Source organism: Drosophila subpulchrella, unplaced genomic scaffold (assembly GCF_014743375.2).
Source record: "Drosophila subpulchrella strain 33 F10 #4 breed RU33 unplaced genomic scaffold, RU_Dsub_v1.1 Primary Assembly Seq354, whole genome shotgun sequence".
In the NCBI taxonomy this organism is placed as follows: Eukaryota; Metazoa; Arthropoda; class Insecta; order Diptera; family Drosophilidae; genus Drosophila; species Drosophila subpulchrella.
In genome coordinates, this window is record NW_023665577.1 from 8441284 (window position 1) to 8465933 (window position 24650).

Genomic DNA, 24650 nt, shown 5'->3' on the forward strand with positions numbered 1-24650 from the left:
GTCCCAATCTGTAATCTATTTAGGCTATACCAATATAAATATTTTTAAAATAACGCGATTTAGGGTCTTCAAGGTATCAAAGTTTATAACTCGTACGCATTGTTGCCTTTGGTCAAGGCCCTGACTTGCTTTTATTATACCCGTTACTCGTAGAGTAAAAGGGTATACTAGATTCGTCGTAAAGTATGTAACAGGCAGAAGGAAGCGTTTCCGACCCCATAAAGTATATATATTCTTGATCAGGATCACTAGCCGAGTCGATCTAGCCATGTCCGTCTGTCCGTCTGTCCGTCTGTCTGTCTGTCCGGATGAACGCTGAGATCTTGGAAACTATGAGAGCTAGGCTATTGAGATTTGGCGAGCAGATTCCCGAGCTTCTTACGCAGCGCAAGTTTGTTTCAGTAGAGTGCCACGCCCACTCTAACGCCCACAAACCGCCCAAAACTGTGGCTTCTACAGTTTTGATGCTAGAGTAAAAATTTAAACTGAAATGAATTGTTCTCATCAATACCTATCGATTGACCCAAAAAAAAGTTTGCCACGCCCACTTTAACGCCCACAAACCGCCCACAAACGTCAAAAAATCGTAAATATGAACGCGGATATCTCGGAAACTATCAAAGATAGAGTATTGGGATTTCAGATTTAGATTCCGTAGCCTTGTACGCAGCGCAAGTTTGTTATGCGAATATGCCACGCCCACTCTAACGCCCACAAACCGCCCAAGCCTGTGGCGCCCACAATTTTTATGCTAGATTAAAAATTTTAACTGAAATGTATTGGTCTCGTCAATGCCTATCGATTGATCCAAAAAAAAATTTGCCACGCCTACCCTAACGCCCACAATGCTTAAATCTGTCTTCCGCCGGTAGGTGGCGCATTTAAATCTCGCTTAGCTGCTTGCATATCTCCATTTCCCTTTGGTCCCTTTAGCTGAGTAACGGGTATCTGATAGTCGAGGAACTCGACTATAGCGTTCTTCCTTGTTTTTAAATTCATTTGTCACCTTTCCGAATTAATGTAGTTTGATCTGCGTGCATAATGTGCAAGGACTTTTTATAACTGTTACCCGTAGAGTAAGAGGTATACTAGATTTGTTGGAAAGTATGTAAGAGGTAGAAAAAAGCGTTTCCGACCCCTTAAAGAATATATATTCTTGATATATACAGGATCACTAGCCGATTCGATCTAGCCATGCCCGTCTGTCCGTCTGCGTTTTGCTTTTTGTCACTAAAAATAAAATTAGTTTCAAAACTTGTCCGGATATTCGCAGTCCTATTAACCTAACGGAAAAGTTAATGACAGGAAAAATGTTTATATTACTTATAACATCAAAAATCTACCTCGACGGCTACTAGAAAATCTAATTCGCTTTGAATCGCTATTTTGGACTGTTTACCAAGAAGTTCGCCTATGCAAGAATCTAAGAAAACAGAAGCCAAAGTCGGAAAAAGGCAGTTGTTTGTTATATTTGAACTAATAATATAATCGTACGATTTTTTTAAATAATCACTTGTTTGCTTCAGCACATTTGCACGCCCACTCTGACGCCCAAAAATCTAAAATCTACTTTCTTGAAGACATTTTTGAGCGTACATTTTATTTTATCTATCGACTTGCCAAAAGTTAATTAAATCGGAATATTACTTAATAAGTTAAATTGGTCAGTTGAGTAATGCGCATATGAAAATTTATATAATGGTTTCTCTTGTTTTTTCCCAGCTCGACAATATTCCCCATAATTTAGTTTGACAGAGCTGGACTTCACATACTCATAGTCATTCCCTCTCTCACTTGACCTGATACCTCGCCAAAATAAAAACCCCTGAAAATCAATTATACGTTGCGTTGGACTTCAATTCCCATCAGAGTGCACCCGCGATGCAATAAATTGGGTCTGATTCTCTTTTTTCCAGACTAAAGTTCCCGACTCACCGTTCGCAGTTGCACTTGAGCAAGCGGATAAAGGCCGCCCGGAACGTTCTATTGAATATGGTGTAGATGATGGGATTGATCGTCGACGAAACGTAGCCCAGCCAGAGGCAGGTGTTCACCACGTGCTCGGGCACCTTGCACTCGGGGCACGCGGCGAAGATGATGTTCAGGATGAAGAAGGGCGACCAGCACAGAACGAAGGTGAAGAACACCAGTCCAAGCACCTTTGTTGCCTTCTGTTCCGTGGCGACCGCGTTAGCCGATAAACTGTTCCGTTTGCTGCGATTGTTTAGGAAACTGCGAAGAAAAATAAAAACGGTCAGTATGGTAATAAAAAAAACCATAAAAGCAAGAAGGAAAATCCACGGGGAGATAAGAGGGTTTAGACTAGAGTACTGCACTTTTTGGCCATGAAATAGAGTCGATCTAGCCATGTCCGTCTATCGGTCAAATATGGTAATATCCTTTTGAGCTACGACTCATCTTGATTTATTAGAATGTTTATCTTCATTCTAGAACGCGCACTGGGAAGGCGAGTGTGCAGATTTAAAAATCGGAAGTGCTGGTCCGATCAAAATATTGCACACCAAGACAACATTAATTTCAATTGGTTTTGGAGAAAGAGCGGAGGAAGTGTATGAGTGAAAATTTTGAAAATTGGAGATGTTGGGAATGGTGGTGAAAAAAAGTGTATTTATTTTGTTGAATTTACAAGCATTTTTCGTCACAAAATGTGATATCAGAACTGTTGTAAGTTGAAGGTGCAATCGTCACGACCCCTTACCTTGTTAAGAGGTGCTTTTGTCTTATCTTGAACATGAAAGAAAAAAACTTCGCAAAGCGGAAGCTTATATACCCTGGCACTTATAAGAAATAGTTAATCTTTTGATTTTGTAAGGATTGTTTAAAAAAAAAAGAATAATATAAAATGTATACCATAATTATTACTCGATGTTATATCTCGAGGTTTATTAATACCCGTTTCTCGTAGAGTAAAAGGGTATATAGTATTGGGGAAAAGAATGTAACAGGTAGAAGGAAGCGTCTCCGGCCCCATAAAGTTGATTTATTTATTTCAATTATAGAACCTTGATTAATTCTTAAAAAATTCTATCGAATAATATTACATATTTATAGTCTTGCACAGGGTAAAGGAGACGTTTCCGACACTATAAAGTATATACAAGGGTGGTCAAAAGTATTTTCACAAAAAAAAAGTTAAATATATTCATAATTTGAACTTACATCTTGTTAACTTTGGCATCAATGGAAAGGTAATTTAAATGCCGTTTGAATGATACAATACATTTCTTAACCCATTCAGTACTTATTGAAAAGGACGAATTTGTGTGAAAATGTCCTTTTTGAACTTTTTTCCTCGACTTGAAAACTTAAATTTTTTGATGCAAAAAGTTTCTTCAAACAAAAATAATAGTAACTGCAAAAAGAATTTTTCAAAAATCATTTTGCTTATATTTTTTATGATTTTTTGAAAATGCTTAGAAACATGCATTTTAGCCATATTTTTCTCTTTTTCATACAAATTTTTTCCGACAGTGTCACCTTTAAAAAATCATAAAAAATATAAGCAAAATGATTTTTGAAAAATTCTTTTTGCAGTTACTATTATTTTTGTTTGAAGAAACTTTTTGCATCAAAAAATTTAAGTTTTCAAGTCGAGGAAAAAAGTTCAAAAAGGACATTTTCACACAAATTCGTCCTTTTCAATAAGTACTGAATGTGTTAAGAAATGTATTGTATCATTCAAACGGCATTTAAATTACCTTTCCATTGATGCCAAAGTTAACAAGATGTAAGTTCAAATTATGAATATATTTAACTTTTTTTTTGTGAAAATACTTTTGACCACCCTTGTATATTCTTGATCAGCATCACTAGCCGAGTCGATCTAGCCATGTCCGTCTGCCCGTGTGAACATTGTGATCTCAGAAATTATAAGAGCTAGAGGGTTGATATTTCAGATTTAGATTCTTATCTTCATAAGCAGCGCAAGTTTGTTACGCGAACGCCCACATACTGCCCAAAACTCCGGCGCCCAAAATTTATAATGATAGAAAACAAATATTAACCGAACGTCAATACTTATTGATTGACCTAAAAAAAGTTTGCAACGCTCCCTCCATCACCCACAAAGGCTCACAACGCTTAAATCTGTCTTCCGCCCACATAACCATATATTGAAATCGTTGGTAGTGGCGCTTTACAATCTGGCTTTGCTGTTTGCATATCTCCATCTCCCTTTTGCTCCCTTTAGCTGAGTAATGGGTATCTGATAGCCGATGCACTCGTCTATAGCGTTCTTCCTTGTTGTTTTTGTAAAATGTGTACTATCGTTATACCCGTTACTCGTAGAGTAAAAGGGTATACTAGATTAAAAATATAATGTTAATCGATAGGATCTTTTAAGAAATATATAAACTTTCCATAAATAAAATACAGTTTGAGAGTCCACCTACTAACTGCGAATTATCAGTTATAACTTAGTATTCGGTTAATCCCATTATATTTAACAATATTACTTCGTATATAGCATTTTTACTCACCGTAAATTTAAAGTGGGCGTGGAAACTCGGTTTAAAGAAAACTTAAAGGTCCGCATTTTCTGGCGCTGTCGTTCGTCGGGCTTCAAATCTGTGGGCCTCACCTGCTCCAGCGAGTGATTGCCTCCAGCTCCCTGGCTCTGGTTCAGAGTCGGTCCCTGGATGGTGGCGATTTTCATCATGCTGGTGCCTCCAGGAATCGAGCAGCTCGTTGTCGCAGCTGATGAGCCATAGCCACCGCCTCCACCTTCCGACGCTTTACCAGCGCCACTTCCATTTGTCGGGTAGCCCAGTTGTGGCTGAGACATACTGACACGCACAGAGGCCCGTCGATTCGGATGGCTGTTGGATGATTGCGAAAAAAAGTGTTTCATTAAAAGGGAGCTTGATTAAAAAACACTGAAAAACATACTCTTCTCAAATTCGTTCATAAGTCATTATGGAGGTATATTTACTCAAACTAATATATGTACTTAATAGTTAGTACTAAGATGGTTGCAATTATAAACTTATACAATAACATGCATATGTTATTGTAGAAGTTACAATATATTAAAAACCCGTGTTTAAAACATCTTTTGGACCAAATTTTCGTTGTATATTTTAAACCAAAGTGTATGGTAAGGAATATCTTTTTTTGAAAAAATAATAATTTGTTAAATGCCAGTTGCAATTTCGGTATGAATAATAAAAAAAATACATATTGCTATGCGAGTGTTTGATACTAGATTTAGATCTTTTGATTACTGTTGTTCTCCTATAACCGACATCTTCAACAATTAATAAAATTACCTTTTAATGTTATGATATTTGGGAGGAGGAAGGTATGAAAGTGCAACTACCCAAAAGCCAAAAGCAACGAACGACTCCTGACCATCTCTACCAAAATCAGTTTACATCTGTATTTTCGTTGAACCGAAGATCTAGCTAGCTAAAAGCTTTGTTTAACGGATGGGTATTTTTATACCCGTTACTCGTAGAGTAAAAGGGTATACTAGATTCGTCGGAAAGTATGTAAAAGGCAGAAGGAAGCGTTTCCGACCCCATGAAGTATATATATTCTTGACCAGGATCACTAGCCGAGTCGATCTAGCCATGTCCGTCTGTCCGGATGAACGCTGAGATCTCGGAAACTATGAGAGCTAGGCTATTGAGATTTGGCGTGCGGATTCCTGAGCTTCTTACGCAGCGCAAGTTTGTTTCAGTAGAGTGCCACGCCCAGTCTAACGCCCACAAACCGCCCAAGCCTGTGGCGCCCACAATTTTCATGCTAGATAAAAAATAACTGAAATGTATTGGTCTCGTCAATACCTATCGATTAATTACCACTCTAACGCCCATAACGCTTAAATCTGTCTACCGCCGGTAGGTGGCGCATTTAAATATCGCTTTGCTGCTTGCATATCTGCATTTCCCTTTGGTCCCTTTAGCTGAGTAACGGGTATCTGATAGTCGAGGAACTCGACTATAGCGTTCTTCCTTGTTTTATTTAAAATGCTTTTGTATCATTATTTAGAGCTGTTGCTCGAGCTGCCGAGTCTATAATTTTGGCATCCTCGGTTGCTACAAGATGACTTTTACATATGACCGTTCTTTTACAAGCCGAACGGATTTGGCAAAAAAAAAATTTTACATTTTTGATTCGCCTGAAACTTTTTTTACGTATACTTTTCGGAAAATAAGTAAAAATAAGTTTGTAAAAAAAGCTAGTTTTTAAAAGGTACCCTCTGATTGCAAGTCTATATCTCCATCTGTAGTTATCCGATTGATTTCATGTCTTTTGCATAAGATCCTCTGAAACCTCTACCTTTTAAATACATTTTTTTAAAGATACAAAATTTTTAATTTCTTTATAAAAAAAACAAGTTTTAATTTAAAAAATTTTTTAAACTATTGCCCATACAAAATATTTTGTTTTTTAATTTTAAAATATGCCTCCATTCGTCACCTACGATCGGTTTTTTTTATAGGTGTAAGCCAAGATATCGAATTTAAAGTAATAAGCCCTCTGATATTTTCAGCAGCCATCTCGCTCGCTCTTATTAGAACCTTATGGCGTTTGTAATTCTGAGTTCATTTGAATAACAACCAAACAGTTTCTTCAAACAAAAAAAATTGTAACTGCAAAAAGAATTTTTCAAAAATCACTTTGCTTATATTTTTTATGATTTTGGAGAAACTTTTTGCATCAAGAAACCTAAGTTTTTAAGACGAGGAAAAAAGTAATAAGTACCGAATGGGCTAAGAAAAGTATTTTATTATTCAAACGGCATTAAAATTACCTTTCCATTGATGCCAAAGTTTAGAAGAAGTAAGTTCAAATTATGAGTATATTTAACTTTTGTTTCATCAAAATACTTGTACCGACCAGTGTATATTGTCATATCTTACTCCTTTTAACCTGGGACTGGTAGATCATTAGGAATTTATACATTTATCTGGCGACTTGTTTGTTATAAGAAAAATACAAAAGTCACAACGAATAATCGTGACATTCATCACTTTTTCCGTGCCCTAAGTCGAGGACGGACCTTGCACTTCCTTTTAGCTGAAACGAAACGCTGCTGACAACCAGCAGGAAAAGTCATCTGCAATTTGTGTGGCACTTTTGACTGCACTTCCCTTTTATTTTGAATGCTTGTAGGGGGTTCTCCTGCATGTTTGGACTGCTGGCAACAATGTTAAATGCGATATTTGTTTCTTTTTTCGTGTTTCAGTATTTATGGTTCCAGCAACTACAATGTGGCAGCAGCTGAAGTTGTGCGACAAACGGTTTCGTGTTTATTTTGTGTTCCGCTGCACCACATGACGTATGAGTGATTTATGTCCGAGTCGCCATACGCGCCAGATTACGTATACGTCGTGTTGTGAGACTGTTGTTAATGTGCATTTAATTGCTTAAAGATATATTATTGATTGCCCTCAGCAATCAGACGGGAATTAATTTACCCTTGTAATTTGGCGAAATTGTTGAACTGGGCTATCTGACACCTTTTGTGGGAATATCACTGTGGCATCACATTGATATCATTGATGCTTGAGAAGACTTCTAAATAAAGCCGCAAAATTGAAAATCTAATCCGATAGTGCAGTCGAAACGAAATCGAAGCAATAAACACTATTACTTGGTGTATGCTATGAGTATCTTAAATTTTTGAAAGCGTGAAATAAAAATAACCCATGTTTAGGCGCACATATATTTAGTAAGTAAAGTAAAAGTAAATTTTATTTATCAATTTCGTTTTAGAAGCAAGCGAGACCGGGTTTCTTTTGCTATCGCTCAGTGGATTATACATCAGATCCGAATTTAAAATTTTAAAACTTTACAAGGACTTAAAAGAAGTACTTGAGAAAAAAAAACCACTTCATTTAAGGGAGTTGGCAAACATATATATTTATAATTAGAGCTAACTCAAACTTTTAATTCTTCCTATTTTTACACTATTTCGTAATCAAACAAAAACACCTCTTAACGAGGTAAAAAGTAGTGGCGAACGCGCCTTTAACAAAAATTTCTGATATCAACAATTGTGACGAAAAATTATATTACATTCGATAAAATAAATAAACTATATTAAATTTATGATTTCGGCCCGCAACAGTAAAAATTTATTATATTATTATACGTAATTTTAATTTAATTTGCGTTGCAAACTTCTGACTAAAATCATTTTACCCTCTGCAAGGGTATAAAAAGTTTGAAATTTAACGTCGAAAACTTGGAACAAAAAAAACTGTCATCGAGAAAAATGTTATTGACATTTTCAACACAATTAGAATTTACCATTAGCGTTTCATGGATTTTAACTTGTTAGCAAATGTTATCCCACTCACCTGTCCATTAGGTTGGGATTGCCTCCGTGTTTGCTCCAGATGCTGCTCGAATGCGACTTGTTGGCGGAGTGGCAGCTGGAGGCGGGTGACGAGGAGTGCCGCAGGATGCCGCCTCCAGAGAACCGGAAACTGCTGCGGGCAGGGCCTGCTCCCTTGGACCCACTTCCTCCAGCTCCACCACTGCCATTGGCCACATTGCGGAAACTGTCCGAGCCAATGCTCCTGCTACTCGTCGTTCTCTGCTGCATCAAAGGTCGTTCTGCGGGCTCCACGCACCTTTTCCTGGCATCACCTCCTTCCTCAACCCCTCGTCCTGCGTTGTTGAAGTTGCGAATGCTGTCGCTCATTGACAGAAATTTGCTATTGCCTCTGGAGAAGCTGCTGTGCACCTGCAACTGTTGCTGGCTGTGCTGAGGTCTTATGGTAAAGCGCCCACCTAGCCTGAAAAATATGTATGTGTATATAATAAAGGACTAACGGATACACTCAGAATTTTTTCATATGATAACCATAGCCAACCCTTTGAAAAATCCGATTTTCATAACCGAATTGGGAATGCCTTTGCCAAAAAATTATTAGCATGAAACAAAAACACCCCTTGATTTTTCATTTTTGTGACAGACAATGGATACATTCGGCTTAGTTCATACACTTTTTTAAATATTCTCAAACATTTCACCTACTTGCAATTTTTTCACGGCATCACAGTGATTTTGATTTTTTCATAACTTTTATTCAAGGTCCCTACTTTTTATTCAACGAGTAACGAATCTTTGCCATGATAATATTCTATTCGACTCTACAGAATTTTGTAAGATTTTAGAGTTAATTTCATTTTATAAAAATCTGACCATATCATGATGCTTCATACGAACTGTAGCAAAGTTAGATGGGGTTTTGTTCTTATTATCAACAATTGTTCAATTTGGACCATACATTTAAACGTTATAAGCAACTAACGGAATAGACGCTAGGTGGCTTGTTGGTAAGGTGTTTAGAAGCAAGGCACTCGACGACTTAAGCTGACATTTCTCAGTGCAGAGATGTGGTAGAGAAAACGTGATGGCTGGACAAACTGGCTGTTGATTATGTTAAGGATAATTTGCCACGCTTAGTCGGGTTTCGATTGACCTTAGGCAACCAATCAGTACCGGAAATGTCTGTAAGCCGGCCAACCAAAGAATGACTGTTTAAAGATGGAAAAGAAAAAAATCTTAATTAAAAATAGTTAATTAGTTTTCTATCCAAGGTCATTCCAATAAGCTTTCAATATCGACTTTTTCCCATCTAATATAAAACGTTAGGTAAAATAATAAAATATGTATGTACATTGTTCATGGTACATTGTACATCCATTAAAGGGATAAACAACATTTCAAGTCATTCTTAACCAACAAAATTAAAAATAGACGAAAAGTTAATTTTTAGGTCATGTACTATCTAAAAATATAATTTCAGCACTAACGCTTAAATCTGTCTACCGCCGGTAGGTGGCGCATTTCAATCTCGATTTGCTGCTTGCATATCTCCATTTCCCTTTGGTCCCTTTAGTTGCATAAAAACTGTAGGAGCCACAGTCTTGGGCGGCTTGTGGGCGTGGCACTCTACTGAAACAAACTTGCGCTGCGTAAGAAGCTAAGGAATCTGCACGCCAAATCTCAATAGCCTAGCTCTCATAGTTTCCGAGATCTCAGCGTTCATCCGGACAGACAGACAGACGGCTAGATCGACTCGGCTAGTGATCCTGATCAAAAATATATATACTTTATAGGGTCGGAAACGCTTCCTTCTGCCTGTTACATACTTTCCGACGAATCTAGTATACCCTTTTACTCTACGAGTACCGGGTATAAATATCTTCCTGAAAAACAATCACTTTTATTTTGTCCGCGGTGAGAATCGATCCCCCGTCTACAAAACCAAATGAAGGCTTCGCGGCAAAACCAAAGACCGTGTCTGCGGGCAAAAGCAATTTCTATTTTTATAATTCTATAGTTTCTGGGTTCTGGGTTTTTAGGACATATGGACTTATTTTAAAGCTCATTGGAATGCAAATTTTGTCTATTATGAACCTTAAAAGTAGGGTAAGCCATTACCTAAAACTAAAGTTTTAGTCTAGTACAAATTTGTTAGTACTATTTTTTTATGGGTTTAGGTTTCCTTTACTTCTACACACCATCAAGCGTTTTAAATAAATAAGAGGCAAATGTATTTGGGCAGAAATATAGACTCTTACTATTACGTACTCTTACCTGCGGAAGAGTTCACTTTCCGGATGCTCTGCGGCAAAACGTGCTTTCTTGCGGAGGAGGGGAATGGTGAGTGCGTAAGTAGTGACCATCATGAGCATGGGGATATAAAATGCCACCAGAGATCCAAAAACGAAGAAGGCGCGGTTGTTTATTACACAGACGTTGTGCTCGGGCATAATGTTCTTCTCGTTGACCAGACCTGAGTACACGAGATACAGATGTAAAAACAACTTTCAATTTACAAACTTTTTTTATTATACCCAGGACTGTTATCGAGCTGGATACAATCATGGCCATTACCCAAACAATGGCTATCTTAATACCAGCCAATCGTTTCGTAGACCGATGTCTCGAGCCCAATGGATTCCGTATTCCCAGATAGCGTCCCAAACTTATGAAGCACATATGCAGGATGCTGGAGGAACAGGCCAGCACATCACAGGTCACATAAATGTTGCACCAAGTAAAGCCAAGTGGCCAATAACCTGAAACACATATGTAAGTTTTGTGTAATTTAAGTAAAACCGACTTAAAATCTGAACATTAATATTTAAAATGGCCCTTGGCACACCAATAAGTAACTAACAATAAGTATGCGACTTTAAGAATCCATTTATCTTAGAGTAAAAGTATCGGGTATCTGACTAGAATCAAAGCGACCCTAAGGGCAATTGAATGCTGACCATTCTTATCTTTACTGGTTATTATTTTGAAGGCAGATGAAATATTGCTCTTTTTTAATCATAACAAGGGAGAACGCTACAGTCGAGTGCATTGACTATAAGATTCCCGTTACTCAGCTATAGGAAGTGCCAAGGAGATAAAAATATACAACAGCGGTGTATAGGCGTAAGAGTATGCGTGGCACTCGGATGAGGCAATAGTGGCTTAGTAGGCAATAGTCGAATCTTATTGTCAATTTTGAACCCTATGGTAAAATTGTAAAGGCTAATGTCTTCCACCTCGCGGCGAAAACTTTATTTGCTCATACCTTTTTAATGAATACTGCATCAATTTTTGACATGTAGATTGGTATTGATAAGCGAAACAAAATGTCAAATACACAATTTCAAAATCATTCTAAGCTCATTCAGAAAAGAAACTAATCAGAAGCTGAGGCTCTAAATATGAAATCCCAACTCTGTAGCTCATATAGGTCTAGAACTAGATCGACATGTCTTGATCGACTCGGCTAGTGATCCTGATCAAGAACACTTATACTTTATAGGGTCGAAAACGCTTCCTTCTACCTGTAACACACTTTTCGCCGAATACAATGTACCCGCTTACTCTACGAGAAACGGGCCTAAAAAGTTTTAACAATAGCTACGTTTAATTTGTCATATGAATTTACCATTTCTACTTATCTCTATCACTCATTAAATAAAATAGTTTAATTACATTTCATTGAACATTTTTTTAATCCATATGATCAGTTTTAAATATTAAATTTAATATTGTTGATGCCCTAATAAAAATACTGCAAATGTAAAGCCAACAAATTTTTTAGCTGCCAATAATCTGTTGGTGTTTTTGCTCTGTGTCGATCTAATTCGGATTTATTTCGCTTTGTGTGGTAAGTGCCTATCACTCGACTGACCCATTCACCTTGACATCAATTGACGGCTTCCATTCAAACGGGCTGAAGCTCTTAATGGGAACACCACTACAGAAACTCAATTGCTGCCCTGCCGGGAGTCGAATTCAGTATTAATTAGTACAAATTGCGCTTAAATGTGTTGGGTGTTGGATGTTCGGCTCTCTGGTTTGGGGGTGTTAACCTTTTACATGCTCTTCGGCCAGAGCCCCACATATGAGGGTCCTTTTCGACAAACAATGGCAGACAAACCGGAGTTGGGGCACTGACACTGGGGGTGAATATCATGTCGTATTTACTTTTACGTGCTTGTCACTGTCACACACAGACGAACAATTTGCGAGGAAGTTGTCAGTGCTTAAGCATACGCCGTACGGTGCTCCCATAGAGTGGTCAAAATAGTTGCTTAAGAATACTAAAAACCAGATTTATAAGAGCGTACATTCCTAGGCCCCTTTTTCAGTCCTCATGTTAATCTGTAAGAATGTTTTAACATTCAAAATTCAAGTCTTGCTGTGCGTCAGTCTCTGTAATGTCCATTTAAAATTTATATGATGTATTAAGTAAATATTATATGATAATAATTGTTTGATTTCTATCATAGTTATGTACATGACTGCAGACTTTTCATAAACGATACTCGTAGAGTAAAAGAGTTGTTTAGATCGTCGGAAAGTATGTGAAGGATGCATTTCCGACCCCATAAAGTATATAAGTTCTTGATCAGAATCACTAACCGAGTCGATCTAGCCATGTCCGTCTGTCCGTTTATTAAAAAGTTATATCCAAACCATAATTTATAATTACCAATCTCAATAGAGTGGGAGAGGGATGGAGATATATTCATACAGAAAATCGGCTGCTTATACCCCCTTCCCATAGAGTCCCTCCGTTCGAAACGGTTGGGACTTTTGACAAATGTGAAACTCCAAACATGGCTAGATCGACTCGGCTAGTAATCCTGATCAAGAATATATATACTTTATGGGGTCGGAAACGCTTCCTTCTGCCTGTTACATACTTTCCGACGAATCTAGTATACCCTTTTACTCTACGTTACGCTAGTAACGACGTTTTATCGCCCAGAAGTGCATCAGAAGATATTTCGCTATTCCGACCCTTTATGTTATTGTAAAATGTGTATTATCGTCCTTCCATCACCCAGAAGTGTCTCAGAAGTTACTTCTTCGCGATCCCGACCCTTTTTATACCCTTGCAGAGGGTATATTGATTTCAGTCAGAAGTTTGCAACGCAGTGAAGGAGACGTTTCCGACCCCATAAAGTATATATATTCTTGATCAGCATGACTAGACGAGTCGATCTAGCCATGTCCGTCTGTCCGTCTGTCCGTCCGTTTCTACGCAAAGTAGTCTCTCAGTTTTAAAGCTATCGCGTTGAACCAATAGTCTTATATCTTTTGCAGGTAGTATATAAGTCGGAACCAGCCGGATCGGACAACTATATCTTACAGCTCCCATAGGAATTATAGGAAAAAAAAATTTAAAAAAAATAAAACTTTGGTGTTTTTTAGCATATAACCTCCTAAGCTTGGAAATAACATTTTTTAATTAGTTTTGAATTTTGAATTAAATTTTATCGAAATCGGACGACTATATCATATAGCTGCCATAGGAACGATCGGAAAATTGGTGGAAAAATAATATGAAACATATTATAGCTTCGGTGTTTTTTAACATATAACCTCCTACGCGTGGAAATAACATTTTTTAATTAGTTCTGAATTTTGAATTTAATTTTATCAAAATCGGACGACTATATCATATAGCTGCCATAGGAACGATCGTAAAATTGGTAGGAAAATAAAATGAAACAAATTATAGCTTCGGTGTTTTTTGACATATTATCTTATACTATTGGGAATATCATTTTTTGTGTTTTTAAATTTAATAATTATAGCTGCAAGCGTATATATGGGTTTCCTGTCTTGGTTTTCTTTCTAATGCATTTTTAACAAAATTATAAGACCATTCATTTTCAAATAAACAAAAATTATGGGAAGGTGTCCAAAAACTGTGGTATGAGACACCAGGAGAGACCTGCCAGGCTCTTATTAAAAGTATGCCAAAAAGAATAGCAGTAAAGGCCCAAAATAGAGATGGATACACTGAATACTAAGTAAGGAAATACTAATTTACCTAAAAAAATAATACAAAATGGAAACTTAAATTTTTTTCCTACCAACACATGAAGTGTACCTATTATTATGATCACTCTGAAAACGTATCTGAAACACAAAATGATCTCTTTTATGTTATATAATTATCCTATGTTACAGTTAAGTTTATTTTATTAAAAACAAATAGTTTAAGAACCAATGAGAACAAATATTAAGTTTGAAACAATGAATAAATCTTTATTTTGTTACCTTTAAGTCAGAGTTGATGTGTGTACCTATTAATATGATCAGGTGTGTAAGCTTCGGCTTGCCGAAGCTAACTTTATTTCTAGTTGTTTCTGTAAAATGTGTTGTATCGCCTTTCTATCGTCCAGAAGTGACTGAACAGTATTTGTATATTTGTATTTGTTAAATGTGTTCCATTGTCTTTATACTAGGCTCTTTCTTTGGCTTTTCAACAAAATCTTAAGAGATCCTTGAGCCAGTTTAAGATCCAGAACAAATAAATCGTGTGAAAAATAAATGTTATGGCGTTACGCATCTTAATATTGTAATGCCTTTGGTCATACGCTAATAAATCCATCCTTGCCAGCCTGCATCACAATTGTGAGTCCTGAAAACCATACAGGAAATATCACCCAGGCTTACAATACTGTCGTGTAAGCACAAAACAAAAATTCAGGCGTTTATGCACAGGGCAACACGAATAATAATAACCAGAGCAACACCACCGCTCCCGGAAATACCCTTATGTACGCAAACCCGAACTACATGGGCAACTGCAATAAAGGAAGTTATAACACCTATGGAAACTATAACCAGAGCAACAATATAAATACAAATACAAACCCGTACGGTTAGGAAAACACCGTTGTTCCCAGATGTAGCACTGGATGTACACAGCTTACCATGAACCCGGCCACGTCTCCATGCCGCACAACAGCGTAAAGAAAATGGTTAGAGCTCACCCGGTAAAACATTTTATATTTTGTCAATATTTTGTTTTCATAGTAATTAAACTGTCTTATATTTATGCAATGTGACCAGACTAACAATCGAAAGACACTGTTAACGATAAGGCTATCGAAAGTAAAATAATCGCACTGACGCGAAACGCGGAGATCTCGCAATCTATAGGATCTAGAATACTGGGACTTCCTGCGCATCGCAAGTTTGTTTCAGTAGGGTGCATTAAATTTTGTAATTCAATTGAGATTGCACACCACATGCAGCAAATAAGCTGTCTTCACTAATACGCCACCAAGCCGCTGGGTGCGCTATATGCTAGTTGCCGCTATAAGCTAGGTGGCGCTATAGAAAAAGATTTTAGGTGGCCCTATAAGATAGGTGTGCTAGTGAAAAAAGCAGATTGGCAGATCCCTCTCGCTGTCCTTTATGCTGAGTATCGGGTATCTAATAGTCGAGGCCATCGACTATTGCCTTTTATCTGGTTTTAGAATTAAGAATCTATGGCGTATTGGTGGTAATATTTTTTTCGCAACTGTATATTTTTTCTAAACAAAGCTATTAGCGGTGGCATTTACCCGTTTAGACAGGACGGCTAAAGAAATCTTCCCCCAATTATTTGGTCCGGTAGTAACTTAACACACAAAAATGAAAATAAACATAGCTATTCGCCCCAATATTTCATTGAACAACTTATACAAACATTTATACTTAGTTCGCTTTGAGATTGATTATGTTCAGCAAACATACGCATTATATAAATGGTTTTAGTCCGTTTTACTTATTTCTCTATTGGGTAAAAACCAGAGTTGCCAAAATATGCTCAAGCATTTTTCTCCGGCTCGTCAGACTCATTTGAGAAAATAAATTTTTTTTCATTTGTTTCAGGTGTCTGAACATTACGAGATAAGAAACACATGAAAGGGTCCCAAAATGACAGTTCGGGCCGCTGTCAAAACAGCTTACGGTCAATAAATGATCAATAGGGATGTCGAAAATATATCAAAATATCGATTTGTCGATGATATTTTGTAAAAAACTATTATCATAGCGATACAAAAAAAATTGGGCCGAAATATCGTATATCGAAATTATTTGTAAATGATATTTTGGTCCTTTCTAAAGGTTGGTCACTCTAAAGCCTTAGCCGACGCTAAACTCAGCAAAGTGCCCATTGTGTGGTAAAATAATTAGATAAAACCTTGAGAGTCGAAAAATTTTGTTTTCGGGTTTTTTTGAACCCCTATAAATTTAAGTAAAACCCGAAAGGCTAAACGTCTGTATACGGATGCAAAATTTTCAATTTCCACGTACATTTCGTCCAGTTGCGTTGAAAAGCCTTGACGAAAACAATGAATTCTCCTTGCTAGCATCAAACGAGCACTACTCGATGCAATTATTGACTTTTCGTTGCTCGTATGGATATTATGTTTTTTGGAACGCGTTTACCATCAGACTTTATTCCTTTCTCAAGCAATCCCTGTAGGATATGTCGGTGTTTTGCCATTTAATGGCGCCATCGGTTTATAATGTGGCGCCCAGACAGTTTGAAGCCACACAGGCTACACAAGGACTTATCCAAAGCACTTTCATATTGAACATAATTAACATTAGTTTTCACTTGAAAACACTTTCTGCCACTTTTTGGGAGCTTTGGTTGCAAACTTCTGACTGAAATCATTATACCCTCTGCAGGGGTATATAAAGGCACCATTACACACATATTTACAAAGATTTTTATTATGAATTCAGCCTAACAATTAACAAAGTATTTAAGGTTTTTGACCTTAGCAAGCTACACCATTTATTTGCAATAAAGTGTAGGGCGGATAAAGCGCTTTCCACGGATAGCAGGTACCACAACCACATGTAGAACATCCTCCAAAAAAGGTTACTTAAATTTTAAATTATTAAAAAATTTAATATACTGTCATTTAATGGCAATCGGCCATTCGCTACGTAGAAATTGTAAATTTCAGTGTATCATTTGAAAATCTGCTCTTTTTCTTGGGTTTGGGATACCATGCAAATGTGCCGTAAAAAAAAATTTTTTTTCATGGTATGGACCACTTAATCTGAAACAATTCCCTATATTTTATTTATATTTATTTTGTATATTATTATAATACAAAATATCCTTAAGCTAAGACAACTTCTTCTTGAATTTAGTAAAACCGATCTTGACCTACTATTGAGCACCGAATTACTGAAATTTAGACCGCTAAGAACGGCTTTTTCTCGGTGTGTAATTATAGGGAGTAAAATTTAAATTATTTAAAGTCTTTTAAAATTAACTGCCCTGACCTAAGAATAGGCGATGTTTATAAACATGAACTAAAATAAGCCAAAGAAGTGCGACCCATTTTCGGATTAACTTTTGGAAAGGCAAGGGTCGCTGTTTTTGTTATTATATCCGCTGCAGCTGAAACCACACTTAAGGCTTTTAGTAACATTTAGTTTACAGTTTTTGTCAACTTTTCAACACAGCACTCACGCAAAAAAACACAAAAGTGAAATAACAGACCTTTCCCCTACAACTGAGAATGGGTCTTTACTGTGGTGAAATGGCAAATACCACGTTGTGGTTCGTGAGTGCCATGACATACCATACTCTAAACAGAAAGATAATCATTCGATGAAGAAACGATCCAGAGATTTGTAAATCAGAAACTGTAATAATCAGATTTGTACGTTTTAAAAAAAAATAGTTTGGCTACGATTATTGTGATGCTACTATTCAACGGTCCATTGATATAATCTCCTCAGTTTTCACATTCAAATAGCTTGGCAAGTATTATATTGGCACTTACCTATGGCACTATTATATTTGCTGATTATTATTTTTTGGTAATAACCCTATAATGGATTTTCCGATTTAAATAATTTTTGGCATGTAGATGGGTATTGATGATAAGAACAAAATCTCGTTTACATTTATACAAAATATAAATGGGCGTTAGAGTGGGCGTGGCTCCCTGCTGAAACAAACTTGCGCTGCGCAGGAAGCCCAAGCATTTTAAATTTAACAAAGTAAGGGGTCGTGACGACCCCACTTTTAACTTACAAAAGATCTGATATCAAATTTTGTGAAAAAAATGCTAAGTAAATACACATTCTGAAATATTCTCATTTTGCCCGCTGCGTGCCGAATGAGAAAATTTTAGAAAGTGTACTTATTTAGTCGATCTAGGAATGATCAGTTGGTGCTGAGAACATTCCACATGTTAGCGTTCAAATTGTATTGGCCTTCGGATACGGCTTACTTATGCTGTGTGCAGAGGGTACAACGGCGTTCATCGGAAATCGAGTGTATTAGTTCGATATGACTAATACTTTTTCATACCATACTGATATTCTTTCATATCAAATTGATATGTTAGCAATATCAATATTAATCAGTTTTGTTATTACTTTTTTGCATATTGTACACAAATATATATTAGAAGCCCATAAGTTCGTTTTAATTATTTATTTATTTATTTATTTTTTAGCTCTAGGAAAATGCACCATTATTTAAAAATATTTTCTTAAATTCTAGAAAGCTTTTAAAAATATTTTGACTTTCATTTTAGAAAATATTTACCCTAAAACAAGAGAGAATAGTCGAGTGTCTCCACTGTCATATGCATATAATCTAAGTCTGAATTCTCAATTCTTTAGCTCTTATAGTTTCCGAGATCAAAGCGTTTATAGGAAAAGACAGACAGACATGGCTAGATCGACTCGGCTAGTGATGCTGATCAAGAATATATATACTTTATGCGGTCGGAAATCTTCCTTCTACCTGTTACATACTTTCCGAGGAATCTACTCTACGAGTAAAGGGTATAAATAGAGTAATTTCCAAGAAATTGAGTGAATTTTAAAAATGTGCTTCAATGTTTATCTTGTTTCTTTTTGAAAGGACAACAAATAAGCAGAAAGTAAGAGAACAAATCCTTTAATTTTGGCATTTAAAAGTATTTTAAGTATTTTTTTTAAGTTTTAAGCAAGTGAATTCCTTTGCCCTACGGGCACGTTTAACTATGCTTTACAAAATAGTTGTTAAAACATATGTAAGCCATAGATTCAGCACACGCCTGCAACAACTATTTTGTGAGGCATCCTTTGAAGCGAGTAAATTGCTTAGCTTGTATATTCTTGCACACCTTTAGGTAATTTTTCATGAAATCCTTGAATTATGCCCAGAATCGTACTTGTTATACATATTTTTTCGTAAACAATATTAGGTCTGGCAACGAAACAATACCGCGCCTCCTTATTCCACATTATTTAAAAACTGATACCATAATTTTCCAACGATGCTGTTAAAGTGTTTGGGCCGGCTCTAGTCAATTTATATACACTGGGTACGGGGTTTGTTTTCGGCTTCTTGTATAGGATTCATGTATGATGATAGATGCACACTTAATTTATGCGAACGTTTCATCTGTTTTCGCTACGCTGAATTCACTTCTGGCCAGGATGAAAAAGGTAAGGGGTGGGTCTGACTTTGTTCTTGTTTTTTCAGGGTCGTACGCAAATTAGTCAAGCCACCTAAGATTTTACGTATTTTTAAAATTTGTGCGCCGACAGGTTCTAGCTTTATGGACATCGTCTGTCGACTTTCCCTTTTTCTTATTTACAAGTAAAGTTAGTTCCCACAAAACACGACTTTTATTTGGTCGTATCCCATTTCGACTGTTAGTACTGATCGAAGTTAGACATTGAAAGGAGTCGGAAAATAAAATGAAAACGACTTCCTTCGTTTTGTGTTTTATCGTTCTGGAAATTGTATATGGTGTTAAACAGCCGCATACAAGAAATTTTAGTTTTACCACTTTTGGAAAAATTTAATTACAGCATCCGTGTTTTGTGGCAGTGAGGGTCATAAAAAGGAGAAGAAAAATAAAATACTCAGGTTTTTAAACACCAACAAACTGAGTCACGCGTTTGTCATTCTAGTTTAAAGCAGTGCCACTTTGGCTTCTGCTACACTGAGAAAATTGCAGTGTGAAAAATAGATTAGCAAGAGTATCTCAAAAATGGTATCCCTTTATTACAAGCCATTGTATTTAACTAGTAAAAACCAATGTTTCTTTATTTAAGTCTAATTTAATATTCAAAATATGTAGTTAGGGGTATAAATAAAGTAACGTGTTCCTAATAAGGATGCGTTGAGATCTCAGAAACGATTAGATCTACAGATTTTAAATTTTGCGTGTAGATTCTTATGATGATGAAATCAATTCAAAGCTAAGGAATGCTTGCCCGAAAAGAAAGTAATAAATTCATTATACTTAATTTACTATATGCAGCCCAACAATTGGTTTTCTTTTCCCAGTGCAGTACTGCTTCATTTTGCCATGAGTGCAGCTGAGCCAGAGCGGAAGCAGCCAGCGCGGCTGACAACTCGTGACAATGGGAAAGGCGGATGGAATGGATGGAAAGGATGGGTGGGCGTGGGAGCGGGCTGGAGATGAGCAGGGGCTGGAGGAAATGGCGTCGAAATAATTCATGTGCAAATGCATTAGTCGCTGACTTGCATGGGCACTTGATTGCTGGAGTACACTCAAAGAAGCCAAGCGAAAGATAAAAAGTTTGCTTAAACGAAGTCGGAATAATGGCCATTTAATGTGTTTTATGGGGATACAGACTATGGGGTCTGTTGACTATAGTTATTTAATAATATAATTGGATATATTTTAGCAACTTATAGTCGCTTATCATTTTAGATCGCTTGAGCCGTAACGTTGACTTACCCAAGAAAGCGGGTATGGCACCCATGGGCATCACGAACAGACTGACCAAGAGATCGGCTATGGCCAGGGAAAACAGGAAGTAGTTGGTGACGTTCTGAAGCTTCCGGTCCAGGGCCACAGCCAGGCAGACGAGGATGTTGCCCAAGCCCCCCGCAAAGATGAAGAAGACCACGAACAGGAACAGCCAATCGTAGCCGTGGGGACTGTAGTTCAGAAAGCTCTTCGTAACTCCTATATCGCTCGACGTGGCTGCGGTGGAGGCGACTGTTGTTGTGGTGAGGGCCGTGTAGTTGGCCAGAATCATGTCCAAACTGCTGCTGGTGGCATTCACGATGCCAGAGGTATCGTTGCCGGCTTCCATTAGCTCGCTCAGGTTGAGGAAGGACCAGAGTCCGTCGTGTTCGTTGCCCAGCTCGATTGGATAGGCCTCCAGTAGGCTGCCGTTCGAGAGGGACTCCGCCTCCTCCAGGCCTTCCAGCTGCGGCTGCTGCAAGTGACAAAGAAATAGTTCCTGGGTCAGCCCCAGCTCACATTGCAAAACATCCTCTCCCCCCTCGCAGCTCGAACTATCACTAAGTATATCACTGGATTTATCACTGAGTTCCCCGTTGATTGCCAGTCGAAATTGCTCATACGCCTCGTGCGGCACTTGCAACAGTCGCGCCCTCAGCCTCAACGTGCAGCTTTCAGACAATGGACCCTCCCCATCGCATCTGTAGAGGGCCGTCTGCTCCGCTTTATCGAAGGCTTGCCGGGCACACTGGAATGTGCTGCTGCTGCCGTTGATGATGATGTTGCTGGTGGGCAGGATGAGGTTGCTGTTGCTGCTGTTGCTGCTGGTGCTGGTGTTGCTGTCGCAGCCAATAAAAGGCTGCCAGACCTCCGGCCGGGCCGCCTCTTCCAGTCGACAACTGAAGTGTCGCTGTGTGAATGTTGCTGCTGGGACTGCTGCAGTTGCTGTTGCACTTTCCGCTGTTGCTGAAGTTGTTGTCGTTGGTCCATGACCAGAGTAGCTTTGCATCTCCATTTCATTCTAAAGCTGTTTGGCCCCCTCGACGACAACAACAACTCAAAAGAGTAGCTGTTGTTGAGTGCAAAGTAATTGGCTGCAACAAAAAATGGGAAAGGTTGGTTGGTTAGTTGCCACTCATTTATTTAAGGTTTTCGGATTTGGCTATTTGTTTAGCACGCGGAATATGCGCCCTCAGCTTTGTTTAGGTCAGTTCTGGGAATCAGCACACTTCTTCTGCGTTAATAATAACCATCAGTGTCGTTAAAACATATTAGTAACTAAATTCTCTGTTCATGAGCAAGAGAGAACGCTATAGCGCAGTATAATAGTATATCTAATCAATGGACCGACTTAAACAATTCAAGGCATCTGAATGAGTATTGATAATCATAAAAAAAAACATTTACACATTTACAAAATATTAAAAAGTGAGAGCCTGATAAAACATACTTGCGCTGCGCAGGAAGCCCTAGAATCTGCATGGGTAATCCCAACATAATTTCTGAGATATTAGCGTTGATATGAACATGGCTAGATCGACTCGGCTAGTGATCTGTCGGTCCGTGTGAACGCTGTGATCTTGGGAAATTTATAAGCAGATTCCGATTCAGCTCAAGTTTGTAATTCCAAGATCTCACGCTGTTTATGAACGCCAATCTAATATAATATCACCATTTCCGAGTCTTCAACAAAGCCAAAAAGAAAATGTTTCCAAGTTGCACTGTAAATTAAAAGAAACGAAAAATTTTGAGTAAGGAATAACAGCTATTCTTTAATAAATTTATAATTTTTTAAACTATAGATTTCCTTTTGAAACGCATGTCGAAACCACTGTTAGAGCAATTATCGCAATTTCCCATGTGGCCATTTCACGAACAACCTTCATTAGAGAGACCTGAACAAAGCGAAGAACAAAGCGGCCATATTTTCCAATATGTGTTTGTGTGCTCCTGTCAATAGATGACAGCTGAAGAGTTGAGCTCGATGGGATACATCAGATGATGATGATGTTGATGTCGATAACGCTGATGCCTGTGACGATGGCAGTGTCAACAAGAGCTGGCGACTCGATTTGAATTCGCTTTAAATGGCACGGCCAACAAAGGGTCGCGCGCTCATGGGTCTCCCCTTTGACCTTCTGCCAAACATCCACCCACTTCCCGCTCCAACGGCCTTGAATGCGGCTTTTGTGCTTGTGTCAGTGCCAAATTCAGCCGCCAACCGCGTGTGCTTCTAAAATGTGGTTTTAATTTTCTTTTTGGCTTGAATATTTTCCGTTTTGTTGTCACCACTGATAATGGGTTGCGCCCACACACACAAATTGATTAAAAATGCTGCAGAACCAACAGATTTATGCAAACACTGCATTTGCGTTTCGTGCAATTTATTACAAATCATTTGGCCAGCTACTTTTTATACCCGTTACTCGTAGAGTAAAGGATATATCAGAATCGTCGAAAAGTATGTAACAGGTGGAAGGAAGCGCTTCGCCCCTATAAAGAATATAGATTCTTGATCAGGATCACTAGACGAGTCGATCTAGCCAAGTCCGTCTGTTCGATGAACGCTAAGATCTCGGAAACCGTAAAAGCTAGAAAGTTGAATTTAAACATTAGAAACCTGAACGAATCAACAGTTTTTTAGACATTTCATGATTTGAAACATTTTCACAGTAAGATTCAAATGATTTGAAACATCTATAACAGTGTAAGTCACCCAACGTGACTTAAAAATAATATCTGAATTGAATTGAATTTAAGGGCTTTGAAAAAAACATTATTTTTTCTGATTTAAGATGCCCATTGCCTTTATATAAAACCTGTTTAAATAACCTTGCAAAGGGAATGCAGGGCTTTGATAAGCATGCAGATTCTACAGTTTTAATGCTGGAATACAATTCTTAATTGAATTTTTTTGGTTCCTTCAATACCTATCGATTTACCTAAATAAATTTTATCACGCTAACTCGAACGCCAATAAAAGCTTATAACGCTAAAATCTGTTTTAAGACCAAATTTTTAAAGTTTTTAAAAAAATGTTTTAATGATATTTTGTTTTGTATATCAATACATTTGTTCCAATTAACTAATTCAAATGTGACCTTTCATTCACAAGTTATGAGCCAATAATGTAATCGCCACTAAAAATGATGGCATATCTCCCATGCGCTTTGAGTTTTGTAACAGGTATCTGTTAGTCGAGGCATTTTTAATTAAAGGAAACGGTGCATATGGTATGGTATGGTTACTTTCTTTTATGAGTTTATGAATTATGTTTTATTTTAGAGAGCCGTCGAGTAGAATGCAACCTTATGTTCCAGTAAAACGAAATTATTCGACAAGATTTGCAGCCTGGGCTAAGCTTGCCCCAAGATCGCCTCAGAACTGGGCCAACCACATACATGGTGATGGGTAGAGACGCAAGAAGGTCCCTTATGCATATGAAATGCGCTTTGACAGTGCACTTTGCCGACTTAATTTGAGTGGCGACGTGGCTGCAGCAGCAACATTAGGGCGGGTCGATTTGTATGGGGCCGAAAAATGTGAGAAATCGTATGAGTGGAACATAATCTTTAAAATGTCTAAGGCAATATTTTTTTTTGGAAAAAATATCA

General features: G+C 37.6%; 1 protein-coding gene across 2 annotated transcripts in view; it reads right to left on the reverse strand.

The window, feature by feature from the left end:
• LOC119559927 (5-hydroxytryptamine receptor 2B) overlaps nucleotides 1-24650 on the reverse strand; it is a 39072-nt gene that overhangs the window by 2209 nt on the left and 12213 nt on the right. Inside the window, exons 2-8 of one of the 2 annotated variants that reach the window (XM_037873133.1) lie at nucleotides 22487-22757; nucleotides 21025-22130; nucleotides 10843-11067; nucleotides 10583-10781; nucleotides 8331-8771; nucleotides 4500-4838; nucleotides 1936-2232 (exon numbers count right to left, since the gene is read on the reverse strand). In XM_037873133.1, the coding sequence (XP_037729061.1) occupies nucleotides 1936-2232; nucleotides 4500-4838; nucleotides 8331-8771; nucleotides 10583-10781; nucleotides 10843-11067; nucleotides 21025-22051 (2528 nt within the window). In that variant the 5' untranslated portion in view covers nucleotides 22052-22130; nucleotides 22487-22757. The remainder of the gene's footprint in view (nucleotides 1-1935; nucleotides 2233-4499; nucleotides 4839-8330; nucleotides 8772-10582; nucleotides 10782-10842; nucleotides 11068-21024; nucleotides 22131-22486; nucleotides 22758-24650) is intronic. The other variant, XM_037873131.1, reaches the window with a different exon arrangement.